Here is a 24,759-nt window from a genome sequence, read left to right as displayed (position 1 = left end):
TTAACACTCCAACCTGCTCTATGGGGCTACTCAAATTTAGCTGGCATATATTTGAACAGTCCATGTAGGGCTCTGAGGCCTGGGAAAGGGGGTGAGGATATGAAGTGTGCTGCCGCCACTGATCTTGTGCTTCGAGGCCCAATGCTCCCTCATTCCGCCCTCCCCTACCAAGAAATTTCCTCTCCAAACCGCTGGAACACCCCTCTGCCACCCTCTCCCATCCCCTGCACAGCCCGTCGCAAAACTCATCTGTGCTGGCCTGCACAGGGATTGGAGCCAAGGCATGTCATTGTGCTGGCAAGGCCAGATCTCATGCCATAAACATTTAATACACTCAAGAGCCAGCACAAAGGGTCTGCGCTGGCACAATGCTACTTCAGAATTGGACTGCCTCTAGTTAAAAGCAGTCACTGTAAGACTTGGAAGAGTTTGTCTTACTGCACATCCACATATTGGACTGGTAGGAGACTCAATAAATTCTTACATAAAGCTTCTCAGCTTTTCATGATGCATTGTTAAGGGGAGAAAAAAAAATCACATATGGAGCTGTTTATACTCAATCATTGTTCCTACTTGAAAAAATTTCTAAAATATTAGAAAGCTTTGTATAAGTACATATACAAGTATATAATCCCACAAAAGGCTTATATGTTGGCTCAAATATTTAATTACTTGACTAAAGCCATTTAGTTGATTGGTATTATCTATACTAATAAACTTTACTGAAGGAATTGTTTGATCCAACATATAAGCTTTTGTGTTAAAAAATACAGAAGTAGAACCATTCATATCAGAATCTCAAGTATTAGACAGAGATTCATTTGTTCATAATAAAGCAGTGTCTGAAGCAGGTTGTTGGTGAGGTGAAATAATAATTCATTTAATTAAGGTCAAATAATGAATAAATTTATAATGAATAATAATGAAGGACTGGTAATGAAATAACTTGATCAGGGAAATTTACCATACAAATTAAGAACACAAGGTCATTTCCCTTGGTCTGTTTATATTGAAGGCTGTTTAGTTATCAGTCATTTCATGTATGCACCATTTTACAGAGAGTTGATGTCTGGAAGACAAAATAATTTTACCATAGATAGGACAGATAATTTTTTTTTAAAGCAAGTTTCTGGTTCTTACACTTGATGTTTGAAAATACAGGTGGTCTCCCAGGTACAGACATATGACTTACGAATGTCCCAATTTACAGACAACCATGTTTGTGCTTCTGCAGTAAGAACTGGTAATCCAGCTTTCTGTTTCCATGCCTCTTTGATAGCTCCATGCTGATTTATGTCAGTTCCAGAATGGAACCTGGATGTAAGGCCGCAATCCTAACCAATTTTCCTGCACTGACATAAGGGCAATGCAACTTCGAGGTAAGGGAACAAACACTGCCTTACTTTGAGGAGGCCTTTATGACTGCCCCCCAACTGAAGGATGCAGCATATGCCCCACTGGCACAGCTACGCCAGTGCTGGAAAGTTGGTTAGGGTTGCGCCCTAAGTCAGGGAGGGACTACCTGTATGCTGGCAATATCTGTTAACGGTTCCAGTGTTCTGGAAGAGCCTGTGTGCCCTAACTTTATTCCTTGTGGCATCCAACTCAGTGTGGAACAGGTGGATACTTGGGGCTCAATTCTGAACCCTCCCAGCGCTAGCACAGAGCTCTAGCGCCAGATGCCATAAACATGCTGTAAAGCACGTTTACGGCTCTTGGAGAGTAGGAAGTGCTGGTGCTGGGCCTGCACCAGTTAGGCACTGGGCCTAGTGCCGGCAGGAGGAGGACGTGCCACCGCCAGGGGTAAGTGAGACTGCTGGATGGTGGTGCAGTTTCTGGGGGTGGGGGGTGGGGTGGGGGGAGTGCAGAACAAGGGTGGGGCAGGGGGAGGGCTGGAAAGCCCGACACAGGATTCATCCAGTCTGCACTGGCAAAATAGCCAATGCAGACTAGAAGAGACCCACTGCAGGCCCTGCGCTCTTACTCGGTGGAAGGAGACAAAAGTCTGCTTCCCCCAAGGAGACTCCCGGCCGCTTCTCAGCACATGCTGGATACAGTAGTAGCTCCTTTGGTGCCACTGCTCTAATGGGTGCTGAGAAGCATAGGATTGGGCTGTTCAGCTTCCATCCTAGCTGGGAGTGCAGCTTCCGACATCCATGGGTGAGATTCTGTGGTTAAGACTATATTCCTTAAGTAAGCTCCTTAACATCTTTTTACGTGCTGTTTTATGTCTATTATAGCCTATAGAAGGCAATCTTATTTTATGCTTTAAGAAGAGTAAAGAGAAGTTGTAAAGAGAAATATGTTCTCTTGCTTTTTGGGGATAAATGAAATTATCTAAATTATCTAAATTTTGATAAACTAAATTATCTAAATTTTGATAATCTAAATTATCTAAATCTAAAATAAATGAAATTATCTAAATCAGTGATTCTCGGAGTTTTAGAGAGATTTGAGGAGGGGTAAGGGCAGCGATGTGATCCCCAGGATCACATAGCTAAAGGTGGTGAAGGGGGAATGCTTTTACTCACAGATGGCCAGCGTGAGGTCCAAGAGGTGCGGGGAGCCCTGTGCAGACCTGGAAACTGGCTTTTCAATTGCTGTATTTGAACATTCTAAGCATTGGGGAACCCTACAGAGGGCTGCACAGGGCTCCCTGCACCTCTTGGACCTCACGCTGGCCATCTGTGAGTAAAAGCACCCCATTTTGCTGCCCTTAGCGAAGAGATCCTGGGGATCACGTTGCTGCCGCCCACCTTCCCTGCCCCTTAAAGGGATGGGGGAAGCTTTACACAAGCTGGTGGGTTGCAATCCACCAGTTTGAGAGCCACTGGTCTAAATAAACTATAGCAGTCTGGAATCCCAATGAGCAAGTGTTCACTCCTTAATGACAACTTCACATTTTTGTTCTATGTATCTTGAGGCTAAATGACGTGTTAATACCTTACTATTAGAAGGCAAATTATCCCCCAACTTCTTATGTACTCTTCTTGCTCCTGGTACATAAAAGCCTTCTTGTTAAAACAGGGAAACAAACTTTCAATGATTCATTTATAAAAAGCAATGCAGGATGAGTATCTATATGGAAACTCGGCATCTTTGCACAAATGTTATTAGTTATCATAATTCATGTTGAGGACATGATAAATGGAACAATAATTTGGGTTTCTTTGGCTGAGATTATGAGGAACTTCAACAAGGACCTATAAGGAAAGTGAGTCATTCACTACTTATTCATATATTGCAATGATGGATTAAAGACCTCCAACCCAAAAGTGTGTGTTATATACAGACACTTTAATTTATCAACTGAACGTTACATGATCTGTCACTTCTTTAGGCTGTTCTTTTGGAATAGAAATGTTAATAATATTCTGCATTACAGTCTTCGTGTTTCTAATTGAACTAAGAGTAAAGTAATTCATTAAGCAGGAAATATGTTAGGTCAGAACTTCTAATTATAAAATATATCAAGGTAAACATTTCAATTTTATTTTTTTTAAAGGTTATTATATGTACATTGAGGCATCTAATATGATTTATGGACAGAAAGCACGGCTTACCTCAAAGTTGCTACGATGGACGTCTGGACACCAGTGTCTTAAGTTTTTTTACCACATGTATGGCGCTGGGACAGGGATATTAAATGTTTATATGAAAAAGCATGGTGAAAAGGATGAGACCCTCCTCTGGAGAAGAAGAGGTGAACAAAGCATCTCATGGTTAAGAGGCCTAATTGAATACACAAGTAATAATTATCATCAGGTAAGGCAACAGTGCAGGGTTGAATCTGATCACAGGGAATGTTCATGGTCTGTTATCACAAGATAACAACCACTTAACTAACTTCAATTTCTGATGTGTTCCTGTATGTTGTATGGTTGAATCAGACACAGTTAACTTTCTGCTTTCTCTTACTGTTCAGTCTAGTTTTCTCAAGCATTCAGGCTGCCTGCAGCCTACTTCCACAATGCTTTGAGGTTGTATGCTTATAATGACCTGTAAAACGAAGAACATTTCTGCAGCAGTAAGGATCTAAACAATGTTAATGGGAATGGAGGGAATGATCTGTGGATACCAAATCCATGAATATGGGGGGCGGCAGTTGTGGACCTACCATAAGGTCTGATGGGGCAAAAGCCCCAGGTGAGGCACCAGGACCCTGCAGAAGCCTCTCTGAGGTTCCCAATGGGAGTTTATAGTGTCAGGGAACCTCAAAGAGGTTTCCCCGACGTGGTCCTGGGTTGTGCAAGGCTCCGTGAGCCTCAGGTGAGTAGGGGGGCGGTGATAGCCCACAGGAGGGGCGCCATTGTGGACCTTTGCACTGGACGTGGGACTGGGGAGGTCCACTGCTGGGGGGCAGTGCCTGTGTATTAAGGCTCTAGCTGTGTTTCACAACTTTTCCTATGAGATATTTCCTGAAAACTCAGTCTTACTGAGAAAATTTAAGGAGACAGCACAGCAAATCATGTGCTATATTTAAAAGAAAATGACTTATTTAGCTAAGATATTGTATTGGGGTCTGTTTATTTTTTACAGATTATATTTGAAGCAATCCGTGGTGTGTCAATAAGAAGTGACATTGCTGTAGATGACATTTTGTTTCAGCCAGGATCTTGTAAAGGTAAATGTCACTTGCTTTGAGTTCTCCCTCATTTTATTTATAGCACTTGAGTCACATTTACTGCTTGTAGGCAGCTCAGGCAATATACAAAATTCAAACCAGAAATATAAAAATGATAAAATTACACAACTTCTAGTGGCTGTTGTGAATTGATTCTCTGATGTTACTACAGTAGCTCTTACCCATATTAAGTACATAATAAATGTTACCATTATATTTTTGCTTTTGAGCTAAAACCATTCTGTCATTAAGGCTACAATCCTATACAGATATTCCTGGGAGTAAGTCCCATAGAAGACAATGAGATTAGTTTTTGAGTAGACATGCATATGATTGTGCAGTCTGTCATGCCTGAGGAAGAATCAAAAGCTAGATTTGTGACTAGATTTGTGCTTTTTCACTCTAAGGCTAAAATAATTTCCTGTGATACAATATGCAGATACATTGAAAATATTTCCCCTTTCTCTCTAGAAACAGGAGAAACAACACTCCAGTCTTCTGGATATTCTGCTGATTTTAATGAAATTGACTATTGAGCTCTGAGAAGCAGGTGACGTGCCACATTGCTTATCTGCAGTAGAAACTGCACATTCTTGTCTCCTCCTCTTCAGTTTTTAAAGTGATAAATATTGAACTATTTTGTTGAAGACACAAAGGCAAGGGGAGGATTCAGTAAAGACTCAATCCTGGATTTGCCAATAAAGTTACTGACTCAGGGCTTCCCTCCATTTTTTAAATTGTATTTTATTTTGCATGTGACATCAGTTTTTATAAAGGACTTTTTCATTTTGCACAGAGTTTTGCAGTAGAAGAGGCTTTTTTGGTAAATATTTTTGGGCACATAGTTTTCAGAACGCAAAATGGACACAATCTGTCATTGTGTTAACTAAATCTGCATTCAATGAATGTTTTGTCTTAAGCAAATAATGGATTAAAACATTTTGAAATAATGAAGAAAATAGTATTGAGCACTAGTGATATGCTGTTAGTCTGAATGCAATTGTTTCAACTGTTGTTCAGGAAAATAAATCCCTTTGGGGAGATTGGTAACATGTTAAATGTCCCCACTAATTGAATGTTTTGTTATTCCTTGCCAAGCACTTATCATAAGGAATCCATTTGTCATCCCTGTACCTAACAGACTTCTGTAAATATTCTAATATAATTCTGTGTAATTTAAACACAACAATACTGACCTGCACGCATTATGGAAGACTTCCAGTTTGGCATGCAGTTTTACATTTTTAAAAATCATAATAGGTTGATGACTTGCACAGAATGGTCTTTATATGCTACTCAGCCAGGAATTACTTGCATTCCTGTCAGCAATAAAGATACCACACACTTGACTTGTTGAACATTTTATAGATACGTGTGGGTGTGCATTTTATATGTATATGTGTGTGCACACATGTATAATGTATTTCACATGCTTTCTATCATTATGAATTATCTAATAAAATGAAATTTTAAGTACTATCTCGGCCTCTTCTCAAACTACCTTTCATCAGCTTTTGTGGGTCCAGATGCGAATCCTCCTGGAGACAGATCTTGCCATCATTGTCATGCATTTGTTAGTAACTTCTAGGCTACCATATTTATTTGGTGCTGCCTTTGAAAAGAATTCGGAAGATACAGCTGATCCAGAAAGCAGTGATGTGCAGTCAAGGTAGGCAGATCCTCACATCACCCAACAAATGGTAAAAAAAATTAAAAGGACCCAAAAATGAATTTAAAAATAAAAAGTACTTTTGCCTTTCTGCAGCTGCTTGTTTTTGCTCTTTCCATTTCAAGCAACATACATACAATGACCATGGGAACAAGGACAGCTGCCAATCAGCTTGGTCACTATGGTGGCTTACAAGGAACAAAATAGGCAGAGATGCCTGTGCAATTATAGCCACCAGGAAAAGCTTCAGTTTGCCCAAAAGTAAAAAAAGACGACCTGTGTAGTCAGTCTCTGGGGAGGCATCAGGAACAGTTGCCTTCAGCAGATGAGGCTGTAATCATGGGGGTCTCACAATTTAAAAATAGCAGGATGTCTGCATCAGTAAGGGGAGGCAGTGGGAAGAGCTGCTTCTCTTCTGTTAAAAAAATAAAGTGGGGGGAGAATGAAAAAAGAGGGAGCCTAAGCAAATGACTGCTCTGTATAGCACCCAGGGCAGCAGCTTTTCAGTTGCTTCAGGAAGCCTGTGCTGAGTTCCCCCTAGCTTTGAGTGGGGGAAGAAGTCAGTTTTTAAAGATTATTTCTGGGGGGAGGGAGAAGAGAGAGAGAGAGTGTGTGCCAGAGTCTGATCTTAATTTATTTGGGGGGGGGGGGAGATTATGCTTGAGGGAGGACAGAGAGTGTGTGTATTGCCTCCCCAGGCCTGAATCTCATTACACATCACTGCCAGAAAGAAGCAGCCGATTGATTAACTGATATTTGCTGCTGTGAACACATTACACCTCTGCTTAATGTACTTTACTGGTCTTCAGCTGGTATACTTCAAAATTCTAGTGCTGACCTTAAGGCCAGGGACCAGTACAGTATAGCCAAAAGACCAACCACACCCATGTGAGCCCATTCATGTGCTGAGATTCTTGGAGGCCCTGTTCTGGGTAGTACTACTATTGTCAGAAGCAAGGCTAGTGGTAAAGAGAGACAAAAGCCTTTTCTGCAGTGGCAACTAGACTTTAGAATAACCTTCCTAGAGAAATCTACTTGAGTTTATCTTCTCTCTTTCAGATGACAAATTGAACTATTTTCTTTAGGTGTATTTTTGTAAGACAAATGGGAGGTTATTTGCTGCTTGGTGTACTATATTTAGCTAAATATGATTTATTTTGGAGATCTTATTGACCACCCTGGAAGAAACACTTATCCTGCTGGTCCACAAAAAGTATCTTGCAAACAAAAACTTGGACAAGCTTAGTCTTTTTAAAGCAAAAACTATAGTGGATCATCTGGTGCAGTTTGCTTGCTTTGCACCGCAATGAAATGTGTGCCATTTCAACTAACTGCAATGGTAGTGTATTGAACTATAAACAGTTTTTTGGGCTGGGTGCCATGGTCTAACTTTTTTTTTTTTAAATCTAAACAGCCTGAACCAATGCTGAAGAGGGGGCTAACTATCACCACATTAAAACTAAGTTAAATGGTAGTCTAATTTAGATCCCTCCCAACTCTCATTTCCCTCTTATATGTATGGAGAAATGCAGTTGTTGCTAGGTAAAAACCCAACATACTACCTTCTCATAACCTAAATGAGAACAGCAGATAAGCACGACGACTGTTGCTAAGCAATGACATCATGCATACAATCTCTTCATACATATGGAAGGATGGAGGGAGGGAGGGAGACAGAAAATGAATGAATGAATGAATGAAAGAAACAGAGCAGTGAGTTTTGCTACTTGACTGGAGTGAAGGAGAGTACTTGATTTGCCACTCCCAGCCCTATCTCAAACAGAGGTCTAGGAGAAAGGTGAAATGCATGCTTTATTCAACACAGGCTCTTGTACTACAAATACGCATGGCAACAGAACTGTACATTCTTTGTTTATCAAGGGTCAGAAAAAAATAGGCTGTTGGGACCCAGATAGTACAGTTAACAAGTGACAATTATTTTTCCTACTCAGGGCATAATCCTAACCAACTTTCCAGCACTGGCATAGCTGTGCCAGTGGGGCATGTGCTGCATCCTGCAGTCGGGGTGTAGTCATGGAGGCCTCCCCAAGGTAAGGCAATGTTTGTTCCCTTACCTCAGAGTTGCATCGCCCTTATATCAGTGCTGGAAAGTTGGTTAGGATTGCGGCCTCAGTGAAACTGACATCCAATTATATTCAGTCTCCTAGAAAAGAAAAAAGCCCTCACATGCCCTCACCCAGACAATAGGTTCTGGACTAGAATGTGCATTTCCACTAGAGCATGGGTGTTCAAATTTTTGGCAGGAGTGCCACATCATCTCTCTGACACTGTGTTAGGAGCTGGGGAAAAAATTAATTTACATTTAAAATTTGAAAAAAATTACATAAATTAATATATTAGAGATGGAACTTGTATGAATGCATGACAGTCTCGTGATAGCTCAAGGCCTAGAAAAGGCGTTGCACAAAGCAAGGCCATCCTTTCCTTTTCCGTTGCTGCTGCTTCACAGACGTGAGACAGCAAGCAGCGGAGGGAACCCTTGGCCTGCAGCTCGCACAAGAGGTCGAACAGTTGGTCCTCGCACTGAGAATAGTCGCATCGGACCAGCATGGGCTCCAGCAAGTCTCTGGTGGGCCAGAGGCTCATTGTAGACTGGGGGATCCCAGCAGTCTGGGTTGAGGGTCCCTGAGGGCTGCAAATGGCCCCTGGGCCGAGGTTTGGTCACCCCTGCACTAGAGCAATAGTGGAATATGGCTTTAGGAGAGTGCTTTTCCCCCCTCTTTTGTCAGACTCGTATTCTGACTTGTGCTATTGCAGCACAAGTGGAATCCTGAATATATCTAGCATGAAAATGCTATGGGGCAATTTAAGATTTATCCAAATCTATTTACTGTAAAGGGGAGACAGAAAAAGAGGTTTGCTGCAGCAATGCAACACATGTACAGCATGAGATGTCACTGTTAGACTGGTTCCTCTCTTCATCCTCTCCCCAGGATGGTGCAATGCTTCAGATATCCTGAAGAGTTCAGGTTGATTGTTTACTGTGTTTATACAGCATATTTCTACTGAGGTACACAAAGCAGTTTATGAATTAAAATGAAATAATCCCAACATGAAATAATAAATAAAATAATCCTTTCAGGCTTATCTTCTGCGCCCACCTCAGGGCACATGACTATTTCTCTGGAAAGATGGGGAAGGGGCTGTTCCAACTGAAATCACTCAGGTGAGTTGTAGGAGCTGATGGCATGAGCTTGGGGGTGGGATAGACATCATGGATACTGGTAGTGACTGGCCAGTGGCCAACTGCTAGTGGTGTTTTCCCCCTCTTGTTCCAGCACCTGATCACACTGCCTGTTGCAATAAGGCGCTGGATGGATACAAAATACCATCAGCCATAATATGAATAAAATTGCTTGCTAAGCTGGTTTTTTTATATCATCCTGTAAAAAGAGTTTCACTACAAATCAAATACAAATACAGGTGTGCTCTACTTAAAGACAAGTGAACATTCAGTCCAATCTATTGCCTTTGTTGTGTAAACAGACACTCCCTGCCAGACACTAGCTGGTTGCACAGGCTATTGGAGATAGACTGCCTGTTCTTTGCATTAAGAGCCTCTTTGTCCTGTAAACAGACACTCTGCTACAGGTTACACAGGCCAACACACATTTTGCTTCCTTAAAGTTACACCAATTCTTGGGTATATTTGGGGTGCCGATTCAAAAAATGGCATCTGTTTTGCTCTATCACATCTAGTTTTGGAGACAGGGCATAGCCTCTTTAGTGAATGGTTCAAGCAGCTTCCTCATGAGGAAGCTGCTTGAACCATTCACTAAAGAGGCTATGCCCTGTCTCAAAAACTAGATGTGATAGAGCAAAACAGATGCCATTTTTGGAATTCATATCAAGCCACCATAAAGTTTGGAAAAATCTTTTCTGACCCTCAGTTTTGCAGGCCTGTGTTATGGGAGTCCTGACTGCCTCATTAAGAACCTCTTTGCTGTGCTTTGACCACTACTGTATATGCGGTCCTTCGTTAAGTGAATGAAATGCCCCAGGGAGCACACAAGACAACAGGAGACCTGCATGTCCTGTGTCATTTCATTTTACTCAGAAGTAAACCCATTGTGTTCAGTAAGATTTAGGCTGTAATCCTATCTTACTCTCTAGAAACAAGCATCACTAATTCCAATAAATATAAATATGTCTTGAACATAACTCAAATGAAGTCTCAGTCATCTCATAATACAGTATAGTTATGATTCTGAATCTTCTATAACTAACAGAATCTTATCCTGCCATCTGGTGGAGACTCCAAGAATATCATCCAGTTTAACCCTGTACACTGTATCAGTGGCGTAGCTAGAGGGGTGCAAAGCACTAAGTTTGGCAGGAAGCCTCCCCACAGCCTGCAAGGGGCCTCTCCCTCTTCACAGTGTACACCTCTGTTTTACCCCCCCCCCCATGGTTCCAAAGGGGAGGGGACACTTGCATGCTGTGGTCAGGCTCCCTGTCAAACTTCAGCTTTGCACCCCTTCTAGCTATGCCACTGCACTGTATAGTACTTCTTAGGTTACATAATCTTATAGGAATGCCTCCTTGCTATGAAGTTACAGAATGTAGAACAAAGGAAAATAGCGAGTAGAATGTGGGAAAAAGCAGGGGGAAGAAGTCAGTTGATGTCAGCTGACAAAGGAGGAGCTGAAGAGAGAACCAAAGAAAAAAAAGGTAAGAAAGCAGACAGGTCACTGAAAATTAGAGAAGTGGCCACAGGGTTGACAAAGTGAAAGAGGCTTTTTGTAACAGATAGCAGCACAATCCTATGTATGTTTACATAGTAAGTCCCAGTGTGTTCAGTTGGGCTTACTCCCAGGAAACTGTGATTAGGATTGCAGCCAAAGTCTGCCTAATTAGTGGTGGATAACCGGCCACATTGTTGTGTAACAGTGATTTGGGGGATGGGGTGCATTTGTTTATGTTTGCTCATCGTTCTAATTTAAAAAAAAATTTAAATTGTACAGGTATTAGTTGTTTAAAACCATAGTATTGAAAGGTACTCATATTGAAATTATTGAAAGTATTGAAATTATCCTCATATTGACTGGGTCAATTTGTGTTCTGGTCACGATAAGGAAACCGGATTTCTTGACGTGCTGAATGACTGTGGCTTAGATCAGCTAGTCACGGAGCCCACCAGAGGACAGGTGACTCTGGATTTAATTTTGTGCGGTACGCAGGACCTGGTTAGAGATGTAAACGTTACTGAGCCATTGGGGAACAGTGATCATGCTGCGATCCGTTTTGACGTGCACGTTGGGGGAAGAATACCAGGCAAATCTCTAACAAAAACCCTTGACTTCCGACGGGCGGACTTCCCTCAAATGAGGAGGCTGGTTAGAAGGAGGTTGAAAGGGAGGGTCTCTCCAGAGTGCATGGAGGCTGCTTAAAACAACAGTAATAGAGGCCCAGCAGAGGTGTATACCGCAAAGAAAGAAGGGTTCCACTAAATCCAGGAGAGTGCCCGCATGGCTAACCAGCCAAGTTAGAGAGGCTGTGAAGGGCAAGGAAGCTTCCTTCCGTAAATGGAAGTCTTGCCCTAATGAAGAGAATAAAAAGGAACATAAACTGTGGCAAAAGAAATGTAAGAAGGTGATAGGGGAGGCCAAGCGAGACTATGAGGAACGCATGGCCGGCAACATTAAGGGGAACAATAAAAGCTTCTTCAAATATGTTAGAAGCAGGAAACCCGCCAGAGAAGCGGTTGGCCCTCTGGATGGTGAGGGAGGGAAATGGGAGATAAAAGGAGACTTAGAGATGGCAGAGAAATTAAATGAGTTCTTTGCATCTGTCTTCACGGCAGAAGACCTCGGGCAGATACCGCTGCCCGAACGGCCCCTCCTGACCGAGGAGTTAAGTCAGATAGAGGTTAAAAGAGAAGATGTTTCAGACCTCATTGATAAATTAAAGATCAATAAGTCACCGGGCCCTGATGGCATCCACCCAAGGGTTATTAAGGAATTGAAGAATGAAGTTGCAGATCTCTTGACTAAGGTATGCAACTTGTCCCTCAAAACGGCCATGGTGCCAGAAGATTGGAGGATAGCAAATGTCACGCCTATTTTTAAAAAGGGAAAGAGGGGGGACCCGGGAAACTATAGGCCGGTCAGCCTAACATCCATACCGGGTAAGATGGTGGAATGCCTCATCAAAGATAGGATCTCAAAACACATAGACGAACAGGCCTTGCTGAGGGAGAGTCAGCATGGCTTCTGTAAGGGTAAGTCTTGCCTCACGAACCTTATAGAATTCTTTGAAAAGGTCAACAGGCATGTGGATGAGGGAGAACCCGTGGACATTATATATCTGGACTTTCAGAAGGCGTTTGACACGGTCCCTCACCAAAGGCTACTGAAAAAACTCCACAGTCAGGGAATTAGAGGACAGGTCCTCTCGTGGATTGAGAACTGGTTGGAGGCCAGGAAGCAGAGAGTGGGTGTCAGTGGGCAATTTTCACAATGGAGAGAGGTGAAAAGCGGTGTGCCCCAAGGATCTGTCCTGGGACCGGTGCTTTTCAACCTCTTCATAAATGACCTGGAGACAGGGTTGAGCAGTGAAGTGGCTAAGTTTGCAGACGACACCAAACTTTTCCGAGTGGTAAAGACCAGAAGTGATTGTGAGGAGCTCCAGAAGGATCTCTCCAGACTGGCAGAATGGGCAGCAAAATGGCAGATGCGCTTCAATGTCAGTAAGTGTAAAGTCATGCACATTGGGGCAAAAAATCAAAACTTCACATATAGGCTGATGGGTTCTGAGCTGTCTGTGACAGATCAGGAGAGAGATCTTGGGGTGGTGGTGGACAGGTCGATGAAAGTGTCGACCCAATGTGCGGCGGCAGTGAAGAAGGCCAATTCTATGCTTGGGATCATTAGGAAGGGTATTGAGAACAAAATGGCTAGTATTATAATGCCGTTGTACAAATCGATGGTAAGGCCACACCTGGAGTATTGTGTCCAGTTCTGGTCGCCGCATCTCAAAAAAGACATAGTGGAAATGGAAAAGGTGCAAAAAAGAGCGACTAAGATGATTACGGGGCTGGGGCACCTTCCTTATGAGGAAAGGCTACGGCGTTTGGGCCTCTTCAGCCTAGAAAAGAGACGCTTGAGGGGCGACATGATTGAGACATACAAAATTATGCAGGGGATGGACAGAGTGGATAGGGAGATGCTCTTTACACTCTCACATAATACCAGAACCAGGGGACATCCACTAAAATTGAGTGTTGGGCGGGTTAGGACAGACAAAAGAAAATATTTCTTTACTCAGCGCGTGGTCGGTCTGTGGAACTCCTTGCCACAGGATGTGGTGCTGGCGTCTAGCCTAGACGCCTTTAAAAGGGGATTGGACGAGTTTCTGGAGGAAAAATCCATTATGGGGTACAAGCCATGATGTGTATGTGCAACCTCCTGATTTTAGGAATGGGTTAAGTCAGAATGCCAGATGTAGGGGAGAGCACCAGGATGAGGTCTCTTGTTATCTGGTGTGCTCCGTGGGGCATTTGGTGGGCCGTTGTGAGATACAGGAAGCTGGACTAGATGGGCCTATGGCCTGATCCAGTGGGGCTGTTCTTATGTTCTTATGGTACTGTTGAAGCACCCAACAGATTAAAGATAGACAATCTGCCTCTCTTTAATTCTAATTAAATAGCAGGTACTACAACTGCAGTTAAATGAGAACCTTGCATGATTAAAAATGAGAACTGTCATATTGGACCATAGAAAGGCCAGTAGTTTGTATCTAAAAGTTACGTGCGTCTTGATCAGGGTGGCCACGTGTCCCCTTTTTCCAGGACAGGTCCTCTTTATAAGTGGAAAAGAACTTACAAGTCCTCCTTTTCCTAAAAAGCACCTAAAAGAGGGTGCTCCTCTTTTATTTAGCAGGGGGAGAGTAACTGGCCCACCTTACCCCAGCAGTGTCTTTTCTAGTGGCTGTCTGCTGGTGTTGCATCTTTTTAGATTGTGAGCCCTTTTGGGACAGGGAGCCATTAGATATTTGATTTTCTCAGTAAACTGCTTTGTGAACTTTTTGTTGAAAAGTGGTATATAAATACTGTTGTTGTTGTTGTTTTCCATGTGAGTGGGCCCCTGAAGGCAGCACATAGCCTTCTTGCAATTAGAACATTATATTTAATATAGTTTTAGATATAATAATAATATCGTGTTTAAATTAACCACATGAAATCAGCATATGAGTGTTTTTAGCTTTTATTTTGTCCTATATTTTTCTTGGCTGTCCGACATTTTGGGGTACCTTGTCCTCTTTTACAGTTATGACATCAGGTCACATTCCAATGGTGCATTTTAATAAACTATATTTATAATCACTTAAAAATGCGATTATAATTATAATGTTTGTAATTAATAATACAAGCCCTCATCTCCTCTATATGAAAGCCCAGACTTCATGTATTTATCACAGTGTTTTCTCTTTTTCTCTGTTTGAAGAACAGAAGACTCTGCCTTTGCACTGTTTTGCACCAGAAGTGTGCTGAGAAATTCTGGGTGATTGATCACTTTCCATATTATGTTTCAGCTTTTTTACTGTGCTGGTTTTCAATCACTGGTTCATACATGAATTGATGACCAAAAACTAGCTATTGGTGGGGCTTTCACAGCCAACTAGCTACCTCCCTTCCTGCTTTGCTGGTCCTTGCAAGGCATTCCTGTCTTGCAAGGCATTCTGGAGCATGACCTACCTTTTTTGCCATTATTCCATTCTTTTTCAAGTACCCCTAAAGGTCCTGTTGAGTGACCCTGGGAGTACATGAATACCAGGCTGGGAACCACTGTTTTACTGGTATGTTGTTTACAGTGCACTTACTCTGATAGTGCTTACAAAAAGGTGATGAAGACCAGAATTTTAACAGAATAAAAATGTATCTTATGATCTTTCACTATTTTTTTAAATAAACTAGAGACTACAGTTCTTGGGTAACAATTAGTGGTGGGTTATTTTTCAGGATCTGGCCTCAAGTAAAATCAGACAAAACTATAATCAGACACCCCCCTAAGTTTAACCCCCGACTTATCCGAGGGTCACAGAAAATGCCATGATTGTTGGCTCAAAACCTCCCTTGGCTTATCTGTGGGATCGACTTATAGGTGACTATCTGCAGTAGCTTGTGTGAGGGTGCAATCTTAACCAGGTCTACTCAGAAGTAAGTCCTATTTGTTTCAAATTGTGGTTAGGATTGCAGCCTGACTGATTTCTGTGGTGCTGCTTAGTCATAACTCTAGCACTGCTATTTGAATTAAACCCTACACAGAATGAATGCAGTTGACACACTACAGTTCCCATCCACTTCTAACATCCACCTTTTCTGGCGCCAGAGGGCAGGTGCCACAATAATAATAATAATAATAATAATAATAATAATAATAAACAACTTTATTTGTATCCCGCCCTTCTCCCTGAAAGAGAGTGGTACAACCCTGTACCACTTAAGGGGACTACATTTCCCAGCATCCCTCTCCCATATCCGCTTCTGGCGTACTGAACGCTGAGAATTGTACTCTCCCCTCAGGGAGCAACCTCCTGGAAGGAAGATTTGTCACGTTGACAGAAAAGCGCGCAGATGATGTAACGGCAGGCGCGTGCGGCGTTCTGTGGATCTGCTTCGGCCAACAGCAGAAGCCAGACTAGTCCCGCCTCCTTTGTCAACCGCGAATGGTGCCGTCACAAACGCTCTACCCGGGCCATCCCTTTGCGCCGCACACGAACGGATTCGTCCACGCAGTAAGGAACCGGCCTACTTCACTGTGCCCACCCAATGAGAGCGCGCCTTTCTGGGCACTCTCCTCGCAGTAGCCAATAGAATCCATCTTCTCCGCAGTGCAGCATGAGGCAACGGCCGCCCGCTTCCCCCCTAACGACAGTCGCCAAAGCACGTGACGGGACTTCAGCAGCCAATGAGACGCGCCCGAGGCCTGCCGTCACGCTGCGACAACCAATGGGAGGTGGGCGCGCGCTGCCGGCTTCGGAACCCATCCGAATGTGGTGGTAAGATGGCCGCCTCCCTCAAACGCAAACCCGCAGGGGCGGAGGCCGGAGGGGGCGGCGGCAGCGACCGCCACAGCAAGCGAAGCGCGGGGGGCGACGGCCCAGAGGCGAGGGGCCGGCGGGAGGCGAACGCGCAGTTTGTGGAGGGCGCCATCGTGAGAATCGCCATGGAGAACTTCCTGTGAGTGTGTGAGGCGCTGGCCTGGCTGCTGCCGGCCAATGACGAGGCGGGGCGCGAGGGCGGGGCAGGTGGGCGTGGCCTTGTACAGGCAGCGAGGCGAGTTTCTAGTCCTCATGGAGGAAGGGCCTCTGCTCTGCACGGTGGAATGGGGCTGGTCGGCAGTGTGGGTTGGAGGAATTGGGGGGGCATGATTGAGACATGCAGGGAATGGGTGGAGCAGGGGTGGAGCCAGTTCTTGTGTTGGGGGGGCACAAGCACTACCTTAGCTCTAGAGCCCAGGGCAGGCAGGTAGACCTGGGCTCTGTGGCTGAGGTAAGATCTGGCCCTGAAGCCCAGATCTGTCTGTCTCCATGGCCAAGGTTTGGTGGATGGGTAGACTGGGCTCCCACCCAGAGTCCAGATCTACCTGCCACTAGACCTGGGCTGCTGGCCGTGCTTGGGCTGCTCCTCGTCCCGGAGGGCGCCCTTCCCGCTGGTGCAACAGTTTGGGGGGCCCACACACCCATGGCCCCCCATGGGATAGACACATGGGCCCACACACGCCTGGCCCACACCCCCCCTCTAACCCTGGGATGGAGTGGATACAGGGACGTTCTTTTCCCTTTCATACAACGCTTTAGTAAACATGCACTAAAACCGAGCATCCAGAGGGTTAGAACAGACAAAAAGGAAGCGTTTCGTTACCCAGCTTGTAATTAGTCTGTGGAACTCCTTGCCACAGGATGTCCCGATGGCATCTGGCCCAGATGCCTTTAAAAGGGGTACTGGACAGGTTTCTGGAGGGAAAGCCCATCACAGGAAACAAGCCATGATGAGTATGTGCAAGCTTGTGGTTTTAGAAGTAGGGTACCTCAGAAGGTCAGGTGCAAAGGAGTGGGAACAAGATGCAGGTCTCTTGAGTGCTTCCTGAGGCATCTGGTGAGTCACTGTGAGATACAGGAAGCTGGACTAGGTGGGCTTTTGGCCTGGTCCAGCAGGGCTCTTCAATTCTGAATCTATGGTGCACTCAGGAGGCCAGAGCGATGTTAGATGTGGTCCAGGCCCTCTTAAATCTCTACCTCAGTCAGGTACTACTGTTTATAGGCCTATGAGCTCTCCTCTTTGCACATGCCGTATCTTGTCTGATCTTGGAAGCTAAGCAGGATTAGGCCTGGTTAGTACTTGGATGGGAGACTACCTGGGAATACTAGGTGCTGTAGGCTTATACCATAGTCTTTTGAGACTGAAGGTTGCCAACCTGGAATCCAAGCTGGAATCCTGGCTGTGTTTACCTGGAAGTAAGCCAGATTGAACGCAGTGATGTGGACTTCTGAGTAAACACACCTAGGGTGAATTTGGTGGCTGGCTGATGACACTAGCCTCCAGAAGTAGCCCCTCTGTTGTTTTACTACCTTTTAGGACTTTTTGATCATTGCTGTTTCAGATGGACAACCCTGCTCACATGCACATTACAATTAAGGTTATGTTGTTGAGGGACAGCCTCTTCTGCACCCTGGCAGTTGATAATGTAGTCCAGGTTTATCTATTTTAAAACAGCTAAATCTTGCCTTTCCTTTTAGCAACAAAGGGCTCAAGGTGTCAATAATATAAAATATTAAAAAATTGATTATAATATTATAAAATCAATAATAATAGCACAATAATGCACCTGCGAACAGAAAAACCACGAAAGAGCAGGAAACTGCTGCAAAGCAGAAACATTTTAAGCCTCAGTGGGAAATCCAACAGAGAGAATTCTGTTCATAATTTTAGCAAATGCTGCTTTGCTTTAGGGAAGCACACAAGGCTTAGAGCCTTGTTGCTTGATGGAGTGCAAAGAGCAGAAGTACTTTGAGGGTTGAGGGAAGGAACTGGAGCAGCAAGGAATCAGAGAGGCAGAAAAGAAGAGACGGCAGGCAGTATTCAAATGTGGATGCAGGGAGGAAGCCAGAAGCTGGAAGAGAGAGACTGACTGATCCTTGCCTAGCTTCCTCCAAGCTTTTTATTGACTCTCAAACTCATGAAGCAATACAATACTGAGGGTTATTAAAGGTTACTGATAACGCTAGCTACAACTAGCTGGTTCTAGCTGACCACAACACATTCCTAGATCTGACTGCTTCCTTATCTAATGCTAGCTCATCTTGTTTACTAGGTAAAAGGCAGTAAACAAGGCCAAGCTCAGAGTGTGCTCTGGCCAAAGCAGGTGTGCCTGCAGTTGCCAAGTTCACTAAGCCTCTATGTTACTATGCACATTTCCTACAATAATTCAGCAGGAAGAAAATTCCATAACTGGTACTGCTATAGAGAAGGCCTTCCCTTTGATGCTGCCAACTGAACCTCAGGTAATGATGGCAGACAGGAGAGTTCCACCATGTGACTTCAGGGACAGGCCATCTCATATGAGTGGGAGAAGCCAGTCCTTCAGATACCTTGACTGTAAGCCATGGAGGACAAAACATTGAAACATGCCCAGAAACCAACCAGCAGTGCATTCAAAGGAGTAGTGGTCTGTTAATTACAAGTTGCCCAGCCCGCATGACCACATGGGCCATTACTCCCTACACTAATTGTAGCTTCTGAAGTGTTCAAGGGAAGCCCCACATAGAGCAAGTGACAATAATTAAGTCTTAATGTCACCAGTGTGTGCCCCACTATCGTCAGGTCTGATCATTTAAGGCAAGGGTCTCCAAACATTTTGGCCAAAGGGCTGCATCAAATATCTAGCATGGTGTTGAGGGCTGGGAAAAAAATTTGAATATAAAATTTTTATAAATAAATTAGAGGTGGAACTTAGATGAGTGAATAAATGAATGAATGGGCTCATTCATTCAAACTCTCTGGCCCTTAGAACACCCTCCAGGCAACCAGTTCCAGTCATGTTTGGCCAAGTGAGCCAGAGGCTTTCAGGGGACAAGAGGCTGACTGCGGTCCTGATGGAGGCTGGCCGTGGGCCACATCTGGCCCCCAGGCAGGGGTTTGGAGACCCATGATTTAAGATATTACACTTCAGATATGGTTTGCACCAGTCTAAGCTGGGCAAAAGCCCCCCTGGCCACTGCTACCATTATCCAGGAGCAGCAGTGAATTCAGGAGAATCTCTCAAACTGCAAACCTGCTCCTGCAGTGCAAACACATTCCAAATGGGGTCACTAGATCAGTGTCTGCATTGTAGAAATGAGCTTTGGATGAGTCAACCAACACTTCAGGAGAGTTGCTGGCCTTTTGGATCCAGAAGTCTACAGGGGCAGACCGTATGAACAGGCCCCCTGCTTCTCCAGGGTTGTGACCAGCCTAAACCCTACCAGGAAAGAGTAATCTTAATCACCTGCACACCCAGCTCACCATCCACCTACTCAATTAAATACTAGGTCTAATGTGTATTGAAGCGGAAATTACCTGAGACAGACCCATGGTTGCTGTGGTGGCCATGAAATTCTGAGCTACACCTGAACCACAGACCTGAACCAGGGACACTCCCAACACCACACCAGAGATCACCCATGGCAACTCAGGCAGAGAGTCTATTGGGCAGCGGAGTGGGCATTACTTACTCATTCAGTGTTAGGCAATGACACTCATGAAGAAAGATTACTGGACACGGCACCTAGAAAGGAGGGATGGAATTGTGATAGAGTAGACTATTGAACTCGCTTCCCCAACCCTGAAGTCTTGGCCACTGTTTCCTCTAAGCAATCTGTGTTGGTGTACTTTCTTGAGCATGGCACTGAGAAGGACATTTGCTGTTAGATACATCCATCTTTGGAGGTTTTTATTTTTTAACAGCAGGTTACACTTGTATTTGGTTCAGTTAAGTTTAGATTATTGAAGTGTATTTCAATTCCTGATGCAGGATAATGGAACTGAGGTTCTCTGAAGGTTACTATCCCAGCCCTGTATCTGTTTCTGAAAAATTATCTGCATGAATATTGTTTTGTCTTTAGCTGCTGTTTTCCTAGAGAAACAGGATATGTGGCCAAGTTTCTTTTACAAAACTTGCAAGTCTTATGCTGTGTTCAGAACAAAATCCATTTACCGTACCTAAATACAGTTGTGCACCACTTAATAGAAGGGATAGGAACCGCAATCCCCATCGTCAAGTGGCACTTGACGCAATCTGAACCTTCCTCAGGGAAGAGAATGCTCATTTTCTTTCCCCTCTGGAGGATTGTCTGAGCCTCCCAGAGGCAGTGCACGTCCGAGTGCTGCCTCTGCAAGGCTCAGACTGAGGACTTCCGGTTTCAAGGAGGAAGCCAGAAATTGCTTGAGAGATGTGATTTTCCAAAGTCTGAGCCTTGCAGAGGCAACGTTCGGATGTGCGCAGCTTCTGGGAGCTGCAGACAACCCCCTGGAGGCGAGGGGAGCTAAACTCCCCTTGCATTTGGAGGGTGGGGGTGTGCGCCCCTGATGACCGTGTGACCACATCTGGTCGTCACATATGCAATCCTGGTGTCAGCTGGAACACTGCTAAGGGGCACACACCTGTAATAAATTTTTGTTACTGTAGGTTGGTTTGTGATTTGTTTTTAAGTTCCATATCTTTTTCACTATATTGGCATAAAACTAACGATATTGACTTTCAGGACTTACGATAGCTGTGAGGTGTATCCAGGATCCAATTTAAACATGATAGTGGGAGCTAATGGAACAGGTAAATCAAGTATTGTTTGTGCCATATGCCTGGGACTGGCAGGAAAACCATCCATCATAGGACGAGCAGATAAGGTAAGGATAACCATTTGCCATCTATAGACTAGGACCCAATCCTATCCAACTTTCCAGCGCTGGTGCAGCAGCAATGCAGCCCTAAGGTGAGCCTTTGTGACTGCCTCCATACCACAGGATACAGTGCATGCCCCATTGGCACAACTGCACCAGCACTGGAAAATTGGATAGGATTGGGTTCTTATTCATTAAATTCTATTGACATATGGTATGGTAATTGAATAACTTTAATGTGCTGTGTTCTCTTTTCCTAGTTGACGTTTGTATTACAAGGGTTACTCTGGAAGGTTGTTGTCTGGACCTATGAGTCACAATACTGATGAGATTCCTTCATTCCTTTTATGGCAGTGTTGGAACAAAGGGGATTACTGTTGCTTCCAAGCAGTTTGCATGCTAATTCTGTTGTTGTAATTGCTTCTAAATTAGGCATCCAAATTTGCTCTTTGATATACAGGGTGTCCACAAAAACGCTCCCTGATTTCAAACAGGTATAACATGCAAATCAGGGAGTGTTTTTGTGGACACCCTGTATATCCTTTGTGTGTTTCTTTTCAAATTATATTTTGCAGGTTGGTCATTATGTGAAGCGGGGTTGCAACAAAGGAATGGTTGAAGTTGAGGTGTGAGTAATCAGAATTTTTCATATTTTCATTTTGTGTAAATGGGTTTATCAAATATGTCTTACAGAGAAAACTTGGAAAGTCACAATGATGGGTGTACGGATGGGTGTTTATGTTATTCTCCCATATCTTTTCAGTACATTTTTAATTGCTCCAGATAAAAAATGAAAATGTTTTTTTTCTATTATTAGGTTTAAGCCTCCAAATAATGTCATTATCAAACGTGAAATGTCTGTAGTGAACAACCAGTCAACTTGGTATATCAATTCAAAACCTTCTACTCTCAAAATGGTTGAAGACCAAGTCTCAGCCTTAAATATCCAAGTAGGAAATCTGTGCCAGTTTCTTCCACAGGTATGGAACAGATTGTCTTTTAATGACAGTTAATATTAGTTCTGTACTGTAAATTCTAACGAGTAATCTGTTAAGGTGGTGGTTCCCAAACTGACCTGCAACACAACGCCCTTCCTCTGACAGTGTCATTGCTGAACCTGGAAGTAAGTGCCAGTGATGCGTTGATGTGCAATGTGATGATGACATTGGCACTTACTCTGGGTCATGCCTGGAAAAGACACTTGAAAATCAGTGTTAAAACAGTCAGAGAGGGTGGGTGAGCCCAAAACACATTGTGCGTGGCCCTCACCTACTGGAGCAGAGCCTCTGCTGCTTGATCTCTTGTGCTCACGCTGACAAGCAGCTTGGCCGGTGTGCGGACCACTATGTCCCTGGAGACTTGTCATGACGCACAGTTTGGGAACCTCTGTGTTAAGGAAATTCAGGAGTTCAGCGGGAGAACAAAGGGATTGTGAGAAATCTAGTGCAAAATATACAGGGAGTCCTTGCTATCTGTGTCTCTGTTAATTGATTTCCTGCAGTTGTGAGTCCAGTTTATTGTGGAACAATAAAATTAAATTTAAAATTTCCCCATGCTTAGGAGGAAAGCGCCAACTGTACAACACTGTACAACACTTTATTAGTCCAGAAAGAGTGGGCTGTTTCTGATGATATTTAGGTATTTAAATTTGTATTGCCTGTCTTTATGCCTTTACTTTATGGAGTGGTAAAGCTCTGTGAGCATACCTGAGGAATTCTTCTTTGAAATTCTGTAGGACAAACATTTTGAGTGCAGTTATGCATTCTGTGAGCTTTTGAAGTGGTTTCCATAAAACCCTGTTATAATGCTCCTTTGTGGCTCTGTATGTGATGTGTTGCAGCTCTTGAAACACATTGAGACCCAGTAGGGTCAATAACAGCTGTAGCTCTCCAGTATCTTATCAGGTACTACCACACCTGCTCAAGAACACATAGGAGTGGACCTACACGTGTGCCCAAACAAGCACTTTTAAGAATCTTTGACCAATTAACATAGTGTATGTAGGAGAAAAGGAGAGAGAGTTTAAAGGGTTCAAATCACAGTAGGCAGTCTAATCCTAAACTGCACTGGCACAGCAGAGCCGCATGGCCTGTATCCAGCACAGCTTAGGAGCAGACTAAAGATCTCAGGGTAAGGAGATATTTTTCTCCTTACCCCAAGTAATGTCTCAGCCTACCCAATGGGGCTACTCGGATCTGTAGCAGCTAATTTACTGGTGCACGTCCAAGCAGATCTCTGTAGACCAGGGGTGCTCAAAGTTTTTGGCAGGAGGGCCACAACATCTCTCTGTCACTGTCGGGGGCCGAATTAATTTACATTTCAAATTTGGATAAATTTACATAAATGAATATATTAGAGACGGAAAATGGATGAATGAATTCAATCCAGTTTATGATTACATTCACCCTAAGAAGGGGGGGATCTTCATGCCAGTTTATAATCACATTCACCCTAAGAAGGGGGGGATCTTCATGCCAGTTTATGATCACATTCACCCTAAGAAGGGGGGGATCTTCATGCCAGTTTATGATCACATTCACCCTAAGAAAGGGGGGAATCTTCATGCCAGTTTATGATCACATGAGCCCAGCCAAACAGAGCAGATACCAGCCCAGCCCAGCCCATGGGCAAGAAAGAAGAGACCAGCAGGCAGTCGCGCAGGGTCTTTTATAATGGGAAGTAACGTGAGACCTGCAAGTCTCACGTTACCTTCCCACTATAAAAGGTCCTGCATGCTGGCTAGGCTCGTCTTTCCTTCGCTGCCACCGAGCTCAGCGCCAGTGAGGGAAAGCAAGGCACGGAGCTCGCGCGGCGGGCCAGCGCGAGCTGGGGTGAGGGCTGGGTGCCCATTGGAGGTGGGGGGACCCCTTGGGGGCCGGATGGGGACCTGCAGCGGGCCGCAAGTTGCCCGCGGGCCGGGGTTTGGGCACCTGCTGTAGACTGACATGTCCTTTGTTTTCATGATGCTTTTTGTAACATCCTGTTGTCTGTTCAAGCTGAATCTTGAGTTGGATTCTTAGTTCTTGTTCAGTTGATACAAGAGTTCCTTGCTGTTCTTTACTTATTAAACAAAAAAGACCATAACCTGCCTGAGGGTTGAATTCTGGCCTTTCAGGAGTTAATTGGGTTACAAAGGAATGGTTTGCTTGAATCCATTGTTCTCCTGTGGCACCAAATATATTTGTGTTTGCTTTGCACAAAATTTCTTCATGTCTTAAGGGTTGATCAGGCTCTCCGGGCGTGATCTGAATGTAGCAGCTGCTTTGGAGAAATTAGCACTGTGGTTCCTAATTGGGCTCGCTCCCATTAAAGGAATGAAATTCCTTTAGCAGGGGAATATTGGAGGTAGCAGGGAAAAGGCTACTTCCGATCTGACTCTGATGCTTTACTTTGACCTTGATCAAAGTTTAAGACACACAGCTAGGGTCATTGCACCACTATGGGTGCTGGGTGCCAACCCAAAATGCTGAACATTCTATTGCTGATGTTTCTTAGGTTCCACTGTGCACATTACTTCAGGCAGAAAAACTGCTGCATGTTGGAGCTTAGGGAAGAATTGGCAACAGG

At 44.1% G+C, this 24,759-nt stretch overlaps 2 protein-coding genes across 3 annotated transcripts in view; both read left to right on the top strand.

Moving 5' to 3' along the window:
• MAMDC2 (MAM domain containing 2) overlaps positions 1-6,051 on the top strand; it is a 67,315-nt gene extending 61,264 nt beyond the window's left edge. The window contains exons 12-14 of one of the 2 annotated variants that reach the window (XM_066616204.1): positions 3,506-3,765; positions 4,540-4,624; positions 5,096-6,051. In XM_066616204.1, coding sequence (XP_066472301.1) covers positions 3,506-3,765; positions 4,540-4,624; positions 5,096-5,160 — 410 coding nt within the window. In that variant the 3' untranslated portion in view covers positions 5,161-6,051. Of the gene's footprint in view, positions 1-3,505; positions 3,766-4,539; positions 4,625-5,095 lie in introns of those variants that run through there. The other variant, XM_066616205.1, reaches the window with a different exon arrangement.
• Positions 6,052-16,311: 10,260 nt separating this feature from the next.
• The window catches only part of SMC5 (structural maintenance of chromosomes 5), a 59,760-nt gene continuing 51,312 nt past the window's right edge, over positions 16,312-24,759 (top strand). Inside the window, exons 1-4 of the mRNA XM_066614112.1 lie at positions 16,312-16,494; positions 21,057-21,198; positions 21,768-21,820; positions 22,010-22,172. Coding sequence (XP_066470209.1) covers positions 16,319-16,494; positions 21,057-21,198; positions 21,768-21,820; positions 22,010-22,172 — 534 coding nt within the window. The 5' untranslated portion in view covers positions 16,312-16,318. The remainder of the gene's footprint in view (positions 16,495-21,056; positions 21,199-21,767; positions 21,821-22,009; positions 22,173-24,759) is intronic.

This window comes from Tiliqua scincoides, chromosome 2 (assembly GCF_035046505.1).
Source record: "Tiliqua scincoides isolate rTilSci1 chromosome 2, rTilSci1.hap2, whole genome shotgun sequence".
In the NCBI taxonomy this organism is placed as follows: Eukaryota; Metazoa; Chordata; class Lepidosauria; order Squamata; family Scincidae; genus Tiliqua; species Tiliqua scincoides.
The sequence above is the reverse complement of the archived record's forward strand: the minus strand, read 5'-3'. Positions and strand labels throughout refer to the sequence as shown.